Source organism: Sander lucioperca, chromosome 4 (genome assembly GCF_008315115.2).
Source record: "Sander lucioperca isolate FBNREF2018 chromosome 4, SLUC_FBN_1.2, whole genome shotgun sequence".
NCBI lineage: Eukaryota > Metazoa > Chordata > Actinopteri > Perciformes > Percidae > Sander > Sander lucioperca.
This window is the reverse complement of record NC_050176.1, coordinates 11,847,361-11,866,752: the sequence shown is the minus strand read 5'-3', so window position 1 is coordinate 11,866,752 and position 19,392 is coordinate 11,847,361. Positions and strand designations below refer to the sequence as shown.

General features: G+C 40.4%; 1 protein-coding gene across 2 annotated transcripts; it reads left to right on the top strand.

Moving 5' to 3' along the window:
• The first annotated feature begins 386 nt into the window (after positions 1-386).
• si:dkey-76b14.2 (DENN domain-containing protein 1B) lies at positions 387-18,261 on the top strand. 2 transcript variants are annotated; one of them, XM_031289180.2, is made up of 23 exons: positions 387-580; positions 1,501-1,565; positions 4,509-4,552; positions 5,194-5,243; positions 5,326-5,445; positions 5,556-5,625; positions 5,727-5,807; positions 5,901-5,966; positions 6,899-6,952; positions 11,587-11,697; positions 13,125-13,225; positions 13,303-13,348; positions 13,438-13,539; positions 14,103-14,228; positions 14,513-14,614; positions 14,786-14,876; positions 14,982-15,022; positions 15,113-15,163; positions 15,257-15,304; positions 15,394-15,501; positions 15,760-15,842; positions 15,928-16,138; positions 16,253-18,261. In XM_031289180.2, the coding sequence occupies exons 1-23, from the start codon at positions 564-566 to the stop codon at positions 17,264-17,266; spliced, it is 2,802 nt and encodes a 933-aa protein (XP_031145040.2). In that variant the 5' UTR covers positions 387-563; the 3' UTR covers positions 17,267-18,261. The 2 variants fall into 2 exon arrangements, with proteins under 2 accessions (XP_031145040.2, XP_031145041.2); XM_031289181.2 differs by lacking the exon at positions 5,901-5,966.
• The last annotated feature ends 1,131 nt before the right edge of the window (positions 18,262-19,392 follow it).

The following is a 19,392-nucleotide window of genomic DNA, read 5'->3' as shown; positions in this document are numbered from 1 at the left end:
ATTGATCAGGCAGTAGTAGTTGTCATGGTTAATGCATAGATGAATAAAAAATTATATCAAAAGTGGATCGATGAAAGGGATTTTTTTTTAATGCAGATCTCATTGACGTCACAAAACAGAAATGCTATTTCTACAAATAAGTGCTTTAGCTGCTCATGCAGATACATACGATTTGTGTTTTGTAATTGAAAGCTATACCTTTTGACTTAATGGCTGCTATTTTTTTTTTAATAAATGAGAAGACCTAGTCTTAGTTTTAAAGGAAACAGGGAACAAAAACAAAGGACATAATGGAAACCTAAGAGAAGTGAATATGAATGCTGAGATCTAAGAGAGGTGGTCTTATAGCAGACGTCATACTGTACGTATGTATACACATACTGACATAGATCAGGAAGTGTTCTGTCACTCCGATTGCGCTGATCGTGCAGACTGCTGCTACCGCTGTTGTCTGCCTCCGTTTGCACCACTGCTACATCAGAGTAATGACTATCATCTGATACACCTGCTGAAGATCTCTGCCCTCCTGGACAAACACATGGACACAGACACATCCAGACAGCATGGGCTCCAGACTGAAGTGAGTTAATCATGTCATTTTTGCTCGACTTCCATCATCACTCTGCCTGTCAGTCTGTTCTTGTGGTTTTTATTACTTCCTCTCACAACTGCACAGGAAGTTTCCTGCAGCAAGTCTGTTGCCTTTTATGTGTTGCCATACACTTCATGGTCGATCTGTACTTCTTCAGAACAGAGCAGAATGTTCATCTGTTTTGCTGCGTATGAACAACTTTTGAATACTTTAATCACACTTAACCAGAGCTGGAGAAACATATATTTTACTTAAAAGTATCACTAATACAGTTTAGAAATACTCTTTTACAAGTAAAAGCACTGCATTTAAAGTTTACTCAAACTGATGAACACATTAATCCATCAATAATTATAACATTTTAGAATATATATTATTCTGAAATGGGCCATACTGCATAATCAGCACTTTTTAAAACTACTTTATATATTTCTGGGTAGTTTAATGTATAATGACACATCATCATGTATTAGTTGATTGATATTTTGTATTCATAATCTCATTTTGCAAAGTAACTAGAAACTAAAGTTAACAAATAAATGTGGTGGAATACAAAGTACAATATTTACCTCTGAGATGTCGTGAAGTAGAAGTAGAAAGTAGCATAAAATGGAAATACTCAAGTAAAGTACTTCAAAATTGTACAAGTACAGTACTTGAATAAATATACTTATTAACATTCCACCACTGCACTTAACTCTCTCTATCACAGTTTACCTTTGTCCTATCAGCACACTTGTTTCATAACATCCTGAGATCTTGTAGGTTTTGGGAAATTATAATTTGAGTAATATGATAAATGTTGGGCAAATTTACTGCATGTCTCAGCATTAATGAGGACATGTTTTGGTGGATAAAACACTGGACGTAGAATCTCACATCAGTGCTGTGAATCTCTTTCCTGTCAGAGAAAACCCTGAGCGAACCTTCTACTGGTTCTTTGAAGCAACTTGCCCCATAGCCAGAGACAAAGGTGAGTCCTCTGCCTTCATTTTCACTAGCACACCTGCCAATGTAGTATTTGAAATTACTATAATTCCCAGTTTGTGTTTCAGCCTAGAGTACTTGAAGCGTGCTGTCTGTTATAGAACCATTTTGATGTGCAGAGTGATTTGTCAGCAACAGAGAAGTTGATTAAAATTGTTCCTCAAATTTATCCTGTGACTCTATTCACCTTCTTCTTGTCATTTTCACTGCACCAATCTGTTATCTGCCATCTGAAATTTGCTTCAAAGTTAAAAAATAAACACTATTTATCTATAAAAGCATAAGATGATAAGACTTGAATATGTTTCTGCTAAGCTGAGAGTTGCTCATACTTCCTGTCATGTGATCAGAAAAACCACACAGCCTGTCTAGTTACACTCGAATCAGATGGGAGCATGTTGTGGTATTTGACTGCGCAGCTGGTTGTGGGCTGAAGGGGCAAAAAATATTAAATACTTTTTAGTGACTTGAAACATTTATTTACTTTGCCCATTTTCAATAATTTGTAGCAACTAGGGCTGTCAATCGATTAAAAAAATGTATCTAATTAATTACATACTCTGTAATTAATTAATCGAAATTAATCGCATACATAATTAACGGTGCCTGAACCGATACTTTTTAAGAAAGTAAAAAAAGAATAGAAAAAAAGGGTGCTAAACAACAGTTGGTGACATTAAAGAACGGCTTGTTTATTGCTAAGGCCATATGGTCAAAATTAAATGATTTAATAATAATGTATAACAATAACAATAACTTATTTCACTAATAAATTGCTGTTGAACGACAAAAACAACCACCAGGTGGGAAAAGAACATTTACAATAACTTCAAATGCACCACGAGGCTGTAGTTACCAGTTTCATTGAACGCACCGTCTGTGTTGTTTTTCCGACGGCTAAAACACAGTCAAACTTTACACCGTTTAGCGTTAGCTGTCAGCATTTTAACCGTTTTTAATCCAGCTACTAGCTAGCGGTAGGCTAACGTTAGCTGCTGTCGAGTGTAGTGTTAACTAGCGTTCACTCATTATTGCCTTAAAGCTTTAGTGCATAACTTTTTGATATTCATGAACGTCCGTTACATTCAAGCCATTGCCAAATTAGTTGCTTCAAAGCTAATTAAGACTATCAGCTCCACACAACTCTCTGTGTATTTCTCAGTATGGCTATGTTCAGAAGATTGTGTCATCCGGTGTCTTTCCCGTGCAGAAACTCGAGTGAAGATAATTACCTCTTCTGAAGAGTCCATCATACTTTTTTAATCCCCCGTGTCCTCCTTGGTTACAAGCAACTGTGTGAACAGGGCGTGTGAATGGGGCGTGGGGGCGGTGCACGGTCTCATAAGGCTTGTATCCAAGGGGGTAAGCGAGCCTCCGCAAAGCATACCTCCTATGGAGCCATTTTGATGCTAATAAGCCATCACCTGCCATTAGCATTCCATTGACTGCCATTCATTTTGGCGTCACTTTGACAGCAAATAACTTTACATCTGAAGCATTTAAAGACTTTATTTGTCCATTGTTTATTTCTAAAGAAACAGGACAATGTATAAAAGGCTCCATTACCTTGTATCTCACGTTATGCCTCCGTAGCAGGCGTTTTTTAAAAAAAATAGGCTAACGATTGTGTCATAACCACGCAACTTTCTGTCGCATAGTAGACAAATTACCGTATAGTCAGGAGAAGCTTGCAGGCAGTTTCGACCTACATTAGCTGTTTAAGTTTAATTACTAATGTTAACTAGCATTTTAGTTAGCAATAATTAGCCTGTGCCTATGTTATTTCCTAACATATACCTACACTCTCCATGTCTGCAAGATCCGGAATGATTGAAATTTCTCTTGGCACAGCTACCAGAAGACTTACAACTTTCAGACAGGTTGCTCATGTCACATCTATGTCGTCAAGCTCAGTTTGAGGCTGCGCAGTAATGCTCACCGGAAAAGTGCTTCTAATAGACTTCAGTGGTCTCTGTGGGAAGTCTACGCCGTTGCTTTGTCCATTCATTTTACTGTCTATGCTTGTATCATGCGGACGCGCCCACAGTTTTGTTGTCATTACTTAGAATTTATCATGGGGGCGACAGAAACTACGCACTATAGCTTTAAAGTGCCCATATTATGAAAAAATCACTTTTTCTGGGATTTGGGGTGTTATGTTGTGTTTCTGGTGCTTCCACACACATACAAACTTTGAAAAAAATCCATCCATGCTGTTTAGAGTGAGATACAATTTCTGAATGTGTCCTGCCTTCAGTCTCTGGGTGAGCTGTTCAAAATCGGCAAGGCTTGTGATGTCACAAGCCGAAACGACCAGGCTAACCATTAGCTTGTAGCGTTAGCGTTAGCATGCTAATGCTAATGCTAACGCTAGCATGCTAACGCTAGCATGCTACCTCGTTCTCAATAGCAAAGCACTGCTACAACACACACAAGTTCACCATAATCTACAAAAGAACTACTTACATGTGCGCCCTCATTTAGAAGTCTCCCAGCTAATCCTGCCTTGTAACTGACCGAAGCTGTAGAAACAGCCTTTCTTTTACTGTCTATGGAGCTAGCTAGCTGACATGATCTACATCTGAGCTACTGCACATGTGCGAGTGCAATCAAAGATAGTACAGAAGAAGAAGAAAAGAGGTCTCACTCTGTCGCTAAAACAGAGACCAGCTGAAAAGAGGATCTGCAGCAGTGAGAGAGAGCACTGCAGTACAACAAAAATATGGTGTTTTTTGAAAATTAAACCATGTAAACCTATTCCGGTACAACCTTAAAATACAATTATGAACCTGAAAATGAGCATAATATGGCTGCTTTAAAACACTTAGAATACTTTGCTTCTCTACTTTGTAAATGAAGTTTTTGGGGGTGTTAGCCATGATGTTTCTTCAGTCATTCATTCATTCATTCATTCTTGTTAATGTTATAGATCCTGGTGTACTATTTCAGTTTCCAGAGGACTTCAGCGATGAGGTAGTAACTCATGTCTTGTGTTCTTGGAAAGTATTTAATGGATTTGTGGATGTATTATTTGTATTGAAGCATCTTGTTTTTAGCCATGCTAGCAGTGTGGCTCCAGGGATTGCAGTGTTGGTTGGTCTGTGGGTTGGTCGGTCCACCACTTTAGTTCAGATTGAAATATCTCAATACATTTTACTATTGCACATTATGCCCCATATGTCAGAAAGTTGTAATGGTTATAATCCACTATTGTAGTAGAATTGGATGTCTGGCCATAAAATTTTTTTTACAAACATTCATGGTCCTCAGAGGATGAATCCTACTGACTTTGGTGATCCCCTGAGCTTTCATCTAGCGCCACCATGAGGTTTTGAGTGAAATGTCTCAACAACTATTAGATGTATTGCCATGAAATTTGGTACAGACATTCATATCCCCCTCATGATTAATTGTATAAACTTTGGTGATCCCCTGATGTTTCATTTAGTGCCATCATCTGATCATATTTTAGTTTATGACCACAATACCTGCAAAACTACTAATCTTCCCATCAGTTAGCAGTGCTGTGTACAGATTCACAGAGTCTTTATCATGGCTGTAGACTGTCTGACTTTTTAGGTTCATTTTACATACACAATTCTATCCCACTCCAGGAGTCTTATCAAACATTGCCCAGGTTCTGCTTCCCATATGACATACAAAGGTGAGTATAAACTGTCTTTACTCTAGGTTATATTTCTAGCCTGTCTGTTTTTATCCACCTCCCCCTACATTCATCTGTACAGAGCGAGGGAGGGAGTGGCTGTGCAGCACTTTACTTTTGTTTTGACTGACCTCGAGGGATGCCAGCGGTTTGGCTTTTGCCGTCTCACCAACAACACACATACCTGCCTTTGCATACTCAGGTACATCTGTGTGAGAGTGTGTGAATGTGTGTGAGAGGGCTATTCTCATGCCAAGTTGAACCATGCCTTTAACATCATGATTAATACCATTTTATTCAATATGATTACAGTTATCTTCCATGGTTTGAAGTGTTTTACAAACTTCTTAACAACTTGGCTGATTACCTCACGAAAGGACAGGTTAGTTTCCTTTCCATTGCTTGTGTGTGTTCTTTATGCTCTTCTATTAGTCAACTCAAGCTTGACTACCATTAACATAACGACCACCATCTTCTCAACAGACCAATGAGATGAAAGCATTGCTGGCTGCACTCTACAAGCAGCCCTTACCATTGGCAGCTGGATCTGTCACTCTGCAAATGGTAAATATCTAATTATCCAATGAGAACCAGGAGTCACACTTGACTTTATGGCTGTTTTCTGTCAGTGGTTAGCGTGTTGTGTTTTTTTCTGAGGGAGAGCAGCTATTGGTCAGCACAGAGGTGTCCCATCCTGTTGGTCACCCAGAGGGACAAGAGGGGGTGAGTCCCACAGGGGTTCATGTGGTCTGGAATAACGGCTGAGCTGATACAGACTAACTCCTGCTGGAAAACTTTAGCTGTCTGCGCTTGATGGCTAAATATGATGTGTGTCACTCACCTGTCTAATCAAATGTTACTTACTTAACACGATTTGCACTAACGTCTGCCATTCATTGTGACCTTTGGAGCTGTTAACTATATGTATCTATAACCCATGAATAACCAATTATTGTACTGACCCCACAACAAATGTTTTGTCTTAGCAGAAAGGCCTTGTGGCATTTTGTTTGAAGTTTCATTCCAAAATAAGAAATCCTCCACTCAAAAGAAACATGTACTCATCTAAAACATTACAGTGTAAAAATTGAGAAAATATGATTTAGGTTGTAATTCATATGATTTAAGTCATGATTGATTTGGCAACACGCGTGGTTTTCGTGGTAACAGCGAGTGTGGTTTAATACTTCAGGTCCAAGGATTCTGGTTTGCATTAGCAGTAACTTAATACAGCTCTGATATGGCATAAAAATAGTGAAGGCAATTTGAATCCAGTGCAGGAATGGCGGACTCCACCACTAACTATGACAGCTTCTATTTTGAGTGATAAATACTGAATAAATACTTTAAATGGCTATTGCAGAAAAATGCCTATATATACTATATATTATATAATAAATACTATCAAAAATGGGGTTAAATTTCATGAAAATCTTAAGGATTATGAATGTAAGGTTGTGTTACAGTAAGGAATTAGCTTAGACGATAGTTTGCATCTAACAACAGCTTTATTTAATGGATACAGAATTTTGGAATGGAAACCTAACGTCTGATCCTGTAACCTGTAAAACATGCAGAGAAAGAGAGAGAAAGCGAGAAAAACTTCCATTATATTTACCCAGTTTTCTTGTTAACGTTTTGTTTCATTCGACCAGGTTCCATACTTCATCGCTCCAGACCCCAGAAGTCTCCCTTCCATCCCTGAAAATGTGAGTACGGAAGATTAAACTAAACTCAGGGTTAATATACCATTTCAATGGAATTCCATTGCAAGGCAACAGCCTGGGTCCCTGTTAACTTCCTGTCAGCTGATGCCATTCACACACGCTGCTACCAAGGGAAAGTATAAAAGAAGGAAGAGGCATACGTCATTAGAATTTTGCATTGGTCCCAGAATTTTTTTCGTTCTATTGAAGTTAATGAGGCGGGTATGGCAAGTCCCACTATAACCTATCATACCTGTGTTGTTTGACCTTTGAGTAAAACATGCTTCAACAAAATAGAATATAAACACATTACGTGATGTTGACTGATGTTGTTGTGTAAGAATTTCTCCCATCTAGCGGTGAAATTGTATATGACAACCAACTGAATATTACTTTCTAGCCCCTCCCATTCCAAGCGCGTTTTAACTCCTACGGTGGCCATATTATTCCAAGCAGTACGACTTTTACGTGAGTGTTTGTTAGTAAAGCATCAGTGCTATCGTTATTCTATTTATTGTACGAGATTAATAGTGTAAGGCAATGTTTACAGCGTAGGAGAGAAGCAACAGAGGTTTGTGTTTTTAATATATTTCTCTGAGCAGTATGAACAATGTCAATGAAACCGAAATCAGGTCTTAGTATCGCCATCGTTTACACACAGCTGTTCTAGCTGTAGCTAGTCTGTGTTACAACTGCACATGACGTGAGTTGTCTGCCAGGGAAATCACGACATATATGATTACGTTTATGTTACAAGGTAGACAATCCTTTTTCATCATTGACGCGAGGAAAAGTATCCTAGACGTCGTTCTAGTGTTATGCACAACCATGCTATTGTTAGCCAAGCAACTATAAAACTTAGAATTTACACAAATAGGCAGAATTACCTTTTGAGAAGAAAGCAGGCAACATCGGTGTCCCATCCTTGCTCCTTATGAGCTCTTTCCATCTTGGAAAGGCCACTCCAATATTAACTTTGGTCTTGTTGCTTTGACTGTTGCGTTGTCATTTTAATTGTCTTTTTAGCATCCTTGGTGACTCCGTTACACGTCCTTGAGTAATCTTCTCCCCCTCCCTGGCATTCGTCACGGTGCCACTGAGTGCAAAAGCGTGAAAGACCTGAATGTCCCTCTTTGGCTAATGTATTTTAAAGATGGGGGCGCAACATGGTGGCTGTCATTCGAGCGACTCGCTCGTATGTATTCTGAATGATTCTGAATGGCAGATTCTACGCGTACGAGAATACTTTGATTAGTTGGTGGAAGTGATTACACATGAATGAGCACATATTTGTGAAAGAACAAAGGGGTTTTTGCTAAGAATCAACTCAAAAAATTACACAATGGAGCTTTAACAAAATGTTGTTGGGAATTGGGGGGGGGGGCTACAGATTCAATTATTGCCAAATTATCAAAGATGTTTTATCAATATTAATAAAGTTATGAATATGCGTATTAATAACTCCACCAAATTGACAAACAATCAAAACGGGGCACCACCCTGAACTCAGGGGCCAATAACCGAACTGTGAAACACTCTCATTAGGTGGTGTTTTCTTTAAAATACAGATCTTGATTAACTTGGTTAATCTATCTGGTATTCTTTAAGGGAACAAAAAGGGGTGAATTCGAGCACTACCTGTGTTCAACCAGCAATTATTACAACAAATACACAAAACAATCACAGACAACTATTTAAAGTATAGTAGAATGTATTACCTTCAAAATTATCAATGGCCAATCAATAATCCTTCAATCATCAAACCTATATACCCTTTTACAAAACTACAACAAAAGCAAAAATGTGGTGTGTGTGTGTGTGTGTGTGTGTGTGTGTGTGTGTGTGTGTGTGTGTGTGTGTGTGTGTGTGTGTGTGTGAGTGTGTGTGAGAGAGAGTGCGAGGAGGAGGGGGGGTGACGAAACCTGGGGGTTGCTCGACTACGCCCCAGATTAGCCGTTAGCTCGTTCGAGCTAGGCTATGTCTTAGCTGCACAAAAGCTATTTAGCCTCAAGAGGGCGGTGGTAGGCTGCGTTGCAGCTCCACGTGGCTAGGCTAGCCAGTTAGCTCTCAAACTAACGTGTTGCTGACAAAGCAGTTCGTATATATGTGTGTGTGTGAGAGATTAGTGAAAGAGGAAAGAAGGACATTTAGAGAAAGAAAAGACACTTTGGATCTTGATTATCGGTAATGACCCATCCTCTCAGTCACTCAGGTCTGGACTAACGTGAAGTTAGCAAACTCTGAGAATTTTGACTGAATGAGGGGATGTTCATTATACAAGCTAACCAGCTGATTCTTTGCGGAGATAAACACAGCTCCGCCGATCTACAGACGGACCAACGGAGCAATCTCGCTGGGAAGTGACTAAATCCCGTGGGGGGGAATATTCATGTAGTATGTATCCGGCCGCTTGTCAGCGGTGCGCGGAGAAGCTTGTTGATCCCCAGGGCAGCGGGGAACAAGCTAGAGTCGACTTTGAAGAAACAACGGTGTCTGTGTTGTCCGATTTTCTTCTAGAGAAATGGTGTTCTCTTCTACAGATTTAAAACACTGGTTGCTCTTCACAGAGTCCATTGGTGAGTCCAATACGCTCACCAGAACTCCAAAATTGTTCACTTTCCGGGAAGATTAAGCTATTTAAAGCAAGCCTGCGTGCATCCTTTCAGCAACTGGGTTGCAAACGGAAGACAATGGCTTTTTGGGTGCTCAGGCTATTTATAGCTCAGGTCCCCTGACCTGGCTCCATGCTGTTTGATGGTCCCAGGAACCAATGGGAGATCATAGTGTTCTTGAAGGTGCGAACTACAAGCCTGTAGTTTTTAGAGTTTTGACCACTTTGGCCACTCCTTCTTGGTCATTTGGCCATTTTGTGATCTTTTCCTTGTGGTGACCTGTAGGAGTCTGGTGAACAGGCTCTGGATTTTCCACGTAGGCCCAGATCTTTGTCTGTGGCTCCAGGTGTTCTTTTGTTTAAGATCAGTTTAATTCTTACTTTCCTCGGTCCCAACAATGTGCGCGTTTGTTTTCCTTATTATTGGTCTCCAAACAGATCATGGCTGTCCTCAGCAGCTGCATATACTGTAGCTCCACCCAAGCCCCTGTTTGGTCCAAGATAGCTGCTACATCATGATACATGACCAAACAGGACAGGTCTGCCACATAAATCATGACAACAATTAAGCTAGAGAGGCTGTAGTGTAACATTTGCTATCACTCACCAACATGACAGCTCCCTGTCTGTCTTTTACACCTTCATGAGGATTATTTCTTACTATGGAGTTTTATCTCCAAGTTAAAGAGGCGCTATGCAGTTTTGGCCATTTCTTCGCTGTTTTCTCGCTTTATGCTCGCAGGTTTCTCTGTAGAACTCCCCCTACAGCTTCGGAATAGATATTTGGCAGCTCCTATGTTTACTTGTGTCTGACTCCTCGCTCAGTCAGTCTGCCGTTTCCTCTTTCTCTGCTCTTTCGACAATGCTTTCCTAACTTTCTGCTTCTTTTTAGCCGGCTCAGCCATGACAATAGTGTGAAAAACTCCATCACTACCTTGTTAGCTGGTTCCTGAATGGGCGTATGTGTGCAGTGCCATGAAGCAATTTGTTACATTGCGAGACCTGATATCAGTTACAGACGCTGAGGGTGGCGGCTTGCCAGCCGAAAGTTGCAAGGGTGTTTTTTCCGCTCACAGCCGCTAGGGGGAAGCGAGACGACCACCATCCAACTCGAAAAAGTCATATAACCATTCCAATGACTCCGAAGCTGTTCAGTTAAGGTAAATTAAGCTAAAACAACCTGCATAGTTCCCCTTTAATATAGGATGTCTTAACATGGATATTGCAATTAAACAAAGTGCAAATGCTAACATTCATTGACTAACAAAGTAGGCTACTGGTAGCTTAAAGCTTTAGTGCGTAACTTTTTTTTAATAATGACCGTCCGTTCGTAATAGGTAATCGATAATTACCTCTTCTGAAGAGTTCCTTGTGTTTTTTTAATCCTCCGTGTCCTCCTTGGCTACGTAGCAACTATGTGGAGGAGGGGTGGGGGTGAAGCGCAATCATGGAAGGCTTGTATCATGTGGATGCACCAACACAATTGTTGTCATTACTTAGAATTTCTCCTGGGGGAGACAGGAACTTCGCAATATAGCTTTAATTGATAGAGGACCTTGGCAGCGCCCAGGAGGTGAACTGGCATCTCTCCAGCTACCAATCCACACTCCATACTTTGATCTGTACTGGGACTTGGCCCAGTGACTCTCCGGTTCCCAACCCAACTCTATGTGGACTGAGCTACTGCCACCCCTAACCACAGTTGGTTAGTTATTGATAAAAAAAAGATGCTCTATTTCAGTCAAATACATGTAAAATACTACCGGCTTGGCACCAATGACGTATGTGTTCTTTCTTTATAAGGTTCCTTGACCGCAACAGGAAACACACTAGACACATTTCGAGTGTTTAATAATAATTGTGAAATGGTCTATACAGGTGGAGTTTTGTGCACTTTGTCCATTTAAACGTGTGTGTGTGTGTGTGTGTGTGTGTGTGTGTGTGTGTGTGTGTGTGTGTGTGTGTGTGTGTGTGCGTGTGTGTGTGTGTGTGTGTGTGTGTGTGTATGTGTGTGTGTGTTCACCAGAGGAACTTGACAGAGCTGATTGTAGCAGTAGATGTGGGGAACCTGCTCCAGCTCTATGCCAGCATGCTGTTTGAGAGACGCATCCTCATCTTTGCCAGCAAACTCAGCACTGTAAGAAATACATGTTTGCACTTCTGTTTTTATGACTTTATTTAAGTCTGTCTACAGATGCATGTTCAATCTCTGGAACCTCACTGGAAACTCACCCTAACTAATAGTGATAACTGACACATTTCAAACTCCTACCCCTACACATTCACCTATACCTAGTTGAGACAGAAACCACTTTAGCGTCTGCTGAATGCAACTACTTGGAAACCAAACTCAGTGCAGCTAGAATAATCTCCATTTAACTTTATTATTTCACAGCTCTGTATTAGGGCAGTGGTGGCCTAAAGATTAGAGAAGCGCACTTGTGACCGGGAGGTTGCGGTTTAATCACGGGGAAAGTGAAAAGAGCATGCAGTGCTTGTCCCTCCCTCATTACCACCCTTGAGCAAGGTCCTTAACCATCTCAATGAACCTTCCCTGATAAAGGTTTTAAAATTCTGCTGCCTTGAAATCACAAATTGACTAGTATGGCAGACCACACAGAATGGCTTATGTATTAGGCCTGCACAATAAATCGTTATAAAATTGTGATCTCGATTCACCCCTGTTCGCGATTTAATTTTTAAATGACTTCGATTTTTTTTTTTAGGATTATTTTTGGACTTCGATTGTCATTTAATTTTACGAGTCAATTGCCTCACAAACACTACAACTTTCTTCTGTGAGTTTTAAACAGACTATATAAAATAGGTTTTAAAGCGCTCCCAATGCGGCAATAAAAGGCAAGCAGTTAAAGAGTGTGCTAAGAAATCATTCTGTTTTTGATACTGTACTTAAATTGGCAATTGACAAACTCCATTTCTCTAGAGACTGAAGCTGTAGCTGCAGCATGTTGATTGACATGTTTTAATTATGTAAAGACATGTTCAAGGAGTTCAGATAGAGCCTGTATCAGGGCCATATTTAGTTCAATGTATTATCACTGTGTCACATTGTCACTATTTTTGGTAGCCTACTGTACTTAAATGGCCAGTATGTACTTTATTTTCTTTATTCATTGAAGCCTCTATGCTTACAGGCTTGTGGTGATGCGCAATGTGCTATAGGTGCCAAAAAAAATTCTGTTTGGTACTGCCAATTAGTTTTGTTTTGTCATAATTCGTGTGTGCAATAAACATTACACTTCGTGAGAAATAAATCGTGGCAGAGAATCGTGATATCAATTCTAAGCTAAAAAATCGTGATTATTTTTTATTTTATTTTATTGGTTTATTTGATAGGGACCATGCACATTTATGAACATTGTTGTATAAAAACACCATGTAAATATGCCAGAATTAGTTAAAATAACTACTTTCCATCTGCAGTCCCTAGGCAGGTGACATAAGACTAACAGAGATTCATATTTTTCCCCGAATCGTGCAGGCCTATTGTGTATCCTTTGTGTTCTTGTTGTCTGAAACAGTTGTCCATTTTGTATTGTGTAGCTGACGTCTTGCGTGCATGCACTCAGTGCTGTGTTATACCCCATGTACTGGCAACACATCTTCATCCCTGTCCTACCACCCCATCTACTGGACTACTGCTGGTAAGAAGTCTGTCTGTCTGTATGTCTGTCTGTCTGTCTGTCTACAATGGATTCACACTTCTTTTATTTGGTTACAGTGCACCAATGCCTTACCTAATAGGGGTCCATACCAGTCTATCTGAGGTAAACTAAAATCACTCAAATACTACCAAACCTATATCTACCAGGTTGGTCCCAACAGCTCATACTGTGTCTCTGTGTCTGTATTACAGCGGGTGAGGGGCCGCGGGTTGGAGGAAGTTGTAATTCTGAATGTGGACACAAACACTCTGGAAACCCCCTTTGACGACCTTAAAAGAATACCTTCAGATGTGGTAAAAAAATTCTCTACTGTACTAAATACTCTGTGAGTAGGTTTATGTGATTGTATGTCTTTTAGTTGTCTCCCACTTAACACTTAACTGTTTTTATAGTAAGGAAACGTTACAGGTGTCCTTGCACATATGGAGCCACAGGAACTAAACTCAGGAAAGTGAGAGAAGTAAAAGTCCCCTTTGCACACTCCTGTTTGCGTTTGAATCACATCAAAAGAACCGTTAAGGTTAGGAATTTATATAACAGCAACTTTAACACTTGAGGAAACAAAGTACTCACCCGGTGCTTCTGTACACACTAGCCTACATGTTGTAGCAGCTTGACAGGTGGGATGAATCTGTGATGATCAGTATTTAAAACTCTGCTCCAATAATTCCTGAGCAATCCGAAAGTGCTACGCCCAGAGCAGGGACATTTTGGGGCCAGGAACCCTGGTTCCTCTGATGGAAACAGCAAGATTCTTGAGTTCCTGGAATGGTTCCTGAAAAGTTCCTCCAATGGAAACAGGCTTTTAACTGCAGTTTCAGTTTCAGCCCTCATATAAATGTAAATATGTCTCCAGATGTCTGGGCTGAAGGTGTGTTTGAAGCGTCAGGCAGTGTCTCCTGGCTGTGGTGTATCAAGGGCCTTCCTGAAAGCTCAGGCTCTGCTGTTTGGAGGCTACAGGGACGCGCTGCAGGATGACAAGGTCAATCACTCAAAAGTTACATTGCAAGAACACATTGCAGAATTTAACACTTATGGTTGTTATCATAAAAATGACAACAGTGGAGTAAACAATTAATAGTTTGTTAAAATGTATTTCTTTAACTTTTGTATGCATTTAAAAAAAATATTTAACGATTTAAAGTGTTCTCTGAATTTCTATTTGGTCATTTCTAAAGGCAGCTCTTTGTCTATGTGTATTATTGGGACTAATTCTTCTCTTTTGTTTGCCTATCTCTCTCTCTCTCTCTCTCTCTTTCTTTGCAGGAGGGTGAGATGTGGTTCAGTGAGGAACTGTTTGTAGATCACAAGTCTGCCAGTATGAGGCATTTCCTAAAGAGTGCCATTCATTTACAGTCCTTCAAACAGGTACACACTGTGCCTCCAGCCGGTGACTGCCCTCTGCTGGACAGATACTGCAAATATAACACTGGTGAAGGGCTGGCTGAAAGAGAATTAAAGAAAAATGTTGCAAATGAGTGAGAATTCCTATATATTTTGATTAAATAATTAAAAAAAGAAATTTGTTTTTGTTTTTAGTTCATTGATGGTCGCTTGGATATTCTGAACAAAGAGAAGGAGCCAGATGATCTCTTTGAGGAGGAAATCTTAAAGTGTGAAACAGCTGCAGGTGTGTGTGTGTGTGTGTGTGTGTGTGTGTGTGTGTGTGTGTGTGTGTGTGTGTGTGCAAATTTCCTATTACTCATCACTATTTTGTTTCTGTCTGTTTATATAGGGAGAAGCAAATCGTATCAACAGTTGGTTGGTCATTTAAAGGTAAGTTATTTTAATCTTCAATGAAATAGTTTGAAGTTTGTTCCAGTCTTGTCGCAAAGTGCAACACAGATGCACTTGTACTTTTGACAGAAAGGGGGAGGAGCGCTCATCCTTAACATGAAGTCCAAAGCAAACATGGGGGTGAGTATAAGGTATAAACCAAGGTGTTTTCATCTGTAAAGTCAATCTGTATTACCAAAACAACTCTATTTATAATGTTTTGATCTCTCCCAGGCCAAAGGTCTCGCCAAGTCTGGTTTGAAAAACTTGCTGATGCACAAGGTGGGTCAGCGTTTATGTGAGTATGTACTTCGATTTAATCAAATTCTGCTATGATTTTACTGTAATACTTCCTTGTGTGTGTGTGGCAGGCCCACAATGAACAACACACCCTTCAGAGAGGTGGATCTGTGTCGCACCGCCGTGCTAAATCTGACTGCTTGCAGAACCGCCTGCCAATCACACAACACTTTGGGAAGGTAAGATCTGTTTAAAAACAATCCCATGTCTATTTTAAATATTTTATGAAATTGGAACAGATACCATCCACATAAATCCTTCTCATGACCTAATATTCTTATGCTACTGTCCTGCACTGCTTCTTTGTGCATTTTTGCTACTTTTACTGCTCCATTTCTATCGCTTTTTTATGGTTCACCCCAACATCTGTCACTTTTGTTGGGCAAATGTTGCGTTGCTATCCCTTTGCTTTGTTATTCTATTTTGCCTCATGTCAGTCACGTCCCCGTCGGCCTGCTCACAAACTTAGGGTTCCCGGAGACGAGGAGGACATGCAGGACTCTGGAGACACATGGGATGGGTGAGAGAAACTGAGAGATGGAGAAATGTAGAAAAGCCCAGGAAAAAGAATACACAGCATGTTTTTTCTTATCTCTGTGCATCAGAGCTGTGTCTGGGCCTGTGGTCGAGGACTCTGAGCTCCAGAAGGATAAAGATGAGGGAGAAGATTCCTTGCTGTGTGACTCGGAGGAGATGGATCTGCTGGGGGAGATCTTTGACACCCTCAGCTCCCGGAGCTCCCACGAACGCGGCCTTCTGTATGGCACACGCAGCCTGGATCTGTTTGGACCGGACAGCCATGACTATATTACAAAGGTAAGAAGATGAGGAACTCACATACACACACACACACACACACATACACACACACACCAGTAATACACACATAAATGTAATGTCTGGTCTAACATTGGCTGTTGTCTTGCCCAGCGTGGTTTTCCAGCCAACCCCAGCCAGGAGAGCCTGTCTCTGTCCATCAGCGGCAGTGGCAGCCTGCACAGCTGGAATCTGGAAACGACAGAGGAGCTGTCAGACCTGACGGAAGACTCTGATTGGCTGTGCCTGGACACCAGCGTACCAGAGGAGGAGGTGACAGAGAGTCTGCTGGCAGCGTGTGAAGTGGGGGAGCAAGAAAGCAGACAGAGGGAGGTCAAAGAGAAACAGGAAGAAGTGAAGGTAGCAATTAATGGGAACCAAGAAAAAGAAATAGTGAATGAAAATAACTTTAAGGAAGTGAAGTTAGAGGAAGAGACAAAGAAAGAGGGTCAAGAAAAGAGAGTTAATTTAGGAGAGGACCCTGTGAAAGAACTGGCTGAGAAGCGAAAGGATGAATGGTTGAAAGAAAAGAGGGAAGACGAGCAAAATCAGAGTGAGGAGGTAGCTGAGGGACAAGACATAGAAACAGGAACAAATGAAATGCAGAAGGGCGAAGCAAGACAAGAAAAGGGAAAAGAGAAGCAGGAGGAGAAAGGTGAAGAGGTGGCAGAATCTTTAAACAAACTTTTACAACTGAATACCCTTCATCCCAGTGCTGAGGAGGAGCAGCAAAGACAGGAGGACAAGAAGAGACCCACCGCTTCTCCTGGGCCTCAGAGTCTCATTGTTGACCCTAAACCTGCAGCAGGTCAGGAAAAAAGGAATGAAGAAGTAGTAAAGAAAGAGGAGCGGGAGATGAGACAGACTCCCTCTCCTCCTAAAGTGCTATCTGCTGTAGCACGCTTCCAGTCTCAGGCACAAAAGCAGGGCTTTCAGGTGAAGTACAGGACCAAAGAACTGGCTGAACCTGGGAGACCTGGCAACGTGCTTTGGAGCAGGGAGAAGGTACAAACACACCCGCCATGTGACTCAAATATATCAGAAGAAAAAAACCGCTCAGAGGGGCATGAAGAGGAAGAACTGCCTCTAATTAAAGTGTCTGACCTGAAGAAGAAATTTGAAGCTTAAATGATAAGGCTGGTGACATTGTAGTTTCTTACTTTCACCAAACACCAAAATGATGTGCAAGTCTGTCTTTCTGATTTTTTTTGTCTGACTCTCAGCCCCAGAATCAATTGTTGCTATAGAAATGGGTCACAAATATAAAGTTTTATTTTTATTTAAATTGGCTCAGTAATTTCCTAACACAGCACTGTAGCTTATAGCAAATGTTACACAAACTGGAGTAAACAGTGAATTTGTTTGGGACTATTATCAGCCACAGATGTGGTTCAGCAGGACAGTGTATATGGGATTGAGTCAAAATGAACTAAAGTATGTATGTTAATCATAATGAAGGAACATGTCACCCAGTGAGGCTCACTGACATGTTTTTAATGTTTTGGGTCTGTTCATATTGACAATAAGAAAACTATATGACACCTTGCCATGAATTAGCAAATATTTAAACATTTGTTTGTCTGAATGTTGTATACTTGATGAAATGATGTTGAATGCACTTAGAATTAAGGCAACAAGGAAGCATGGTTTCAATAAAGAGGTTCTCCAACACTGAGGAAAATTAATGTTTTGCATATCAGCCACTGTATGATGGCCCTTTTGTCACGATACATGAATATTTTCTTCAAGTGTATGTGTGTGAGACATGTATGCACTTCATCTGCTAAAACTGACAAGACTATAATTATTGAATTTTGGTGAGTCTTTACACAGAATCTGAATAACTTAAATGGTAATAAACTAAACATTTTGAACATCTAACATCCCCGTTCCTTTAATGCTCCAAGAAAAAAGGGACAAAGACAACCGTACTGGGTGTGCACATATCTGGTTTATTAACAGAACACCTTGTGTACCATACATACTTTTTTTTTTGTAAGAAACTGAGCTTCTCAGAGCTTGACATAAAAGTGGATCAGTCATTTTCAGTGTTTTAATCAATATACATCATAACTGGAAATAGTGTAAAACACAGAGTTTTATATATAAATAAACAGAACACAGTACAGTAAAAAAAAAAAAAAAAAAAATACTAACCTCCGTACAAATACAAAATATACTTCAGCTCATGTTCCTCATGTGGCAGAATAAAGGGAGTGAGTTATTTTGATAAAAGGAATACGACAGAAACTCAAATGATACATATTTCTTCATTCGTGCAGGGAAATGGGTGACAATCTGATCAGTGTATTTGTTATCACCAAGAATGAAAAAGTGCAGCACAGTGATAGTGTTTCTGAAGATTTTCTGGTGCATAAGACAAACACAGATCATCCCAGAGGACAGCAACAGCAGAAAATGGGAGGTATTGATCCACAGGTTTACACAGTGACAGGGGGGGTGAGTCTATTTCTAAACACTCATCATATGAGACGTTCTTCTTTGGGCAACGGGAGAGGCAGGCCAGGTTTTTCAGATCCCGCCAATCCCGTCTGTTTCCTCTCCTCTGCACTGGGCCTGTATGTCCCCTCCATCCTTCTTTTCTTCCTGATGACACACAGCAGCAGCAGCAGAGACAAGCTGAGCAGGGACAGCACGGCAGACAAAAACACTGACACTGCAGGTGGGATTAACACCTGCATCGCCATGGTGACAGACAGCTGGGAAGGAGGGGAGAATCCCAAACAGGCCAGGCCGAGTGGTCAGTAAATGTATAACTCCAGACAAAACTATTGATTGATTACATGCAGCATGCCAAATAAAGTCTATGTAATGTTTTGGTATGCAATATCAAAATCATTTCCAAGAAGTTTCCTGGAGAGAACTGTGTAATTTGGTACTAAATATGGGGTGAATAGGGAGAGTGATAATTGGTGCACTTCAAATAAAAGCATAACCTCCAGTAAATGCATAGCCGATCAACTATGCTGAATTTCCAAGTGTAATTTGTCTATAGGCAAGTATAAATTAAATATGTATGGAGAATAACTTTCCTAATAATATTAATTTATTTATGAATTCATATTTTCATGAGTCTAAAACAGAGCTTTTCTTTTGAGGGAATTCATGTTTTACCAATAATTACTACCAAAATACAAACTTCCTAGAAATAACAGACCCATAAAAAAGAGAGTTCCCAAAGACTCCCCAAAAGCAAACAGGGGGATAAGATCAAACGACAGTGTTTTGTCTGA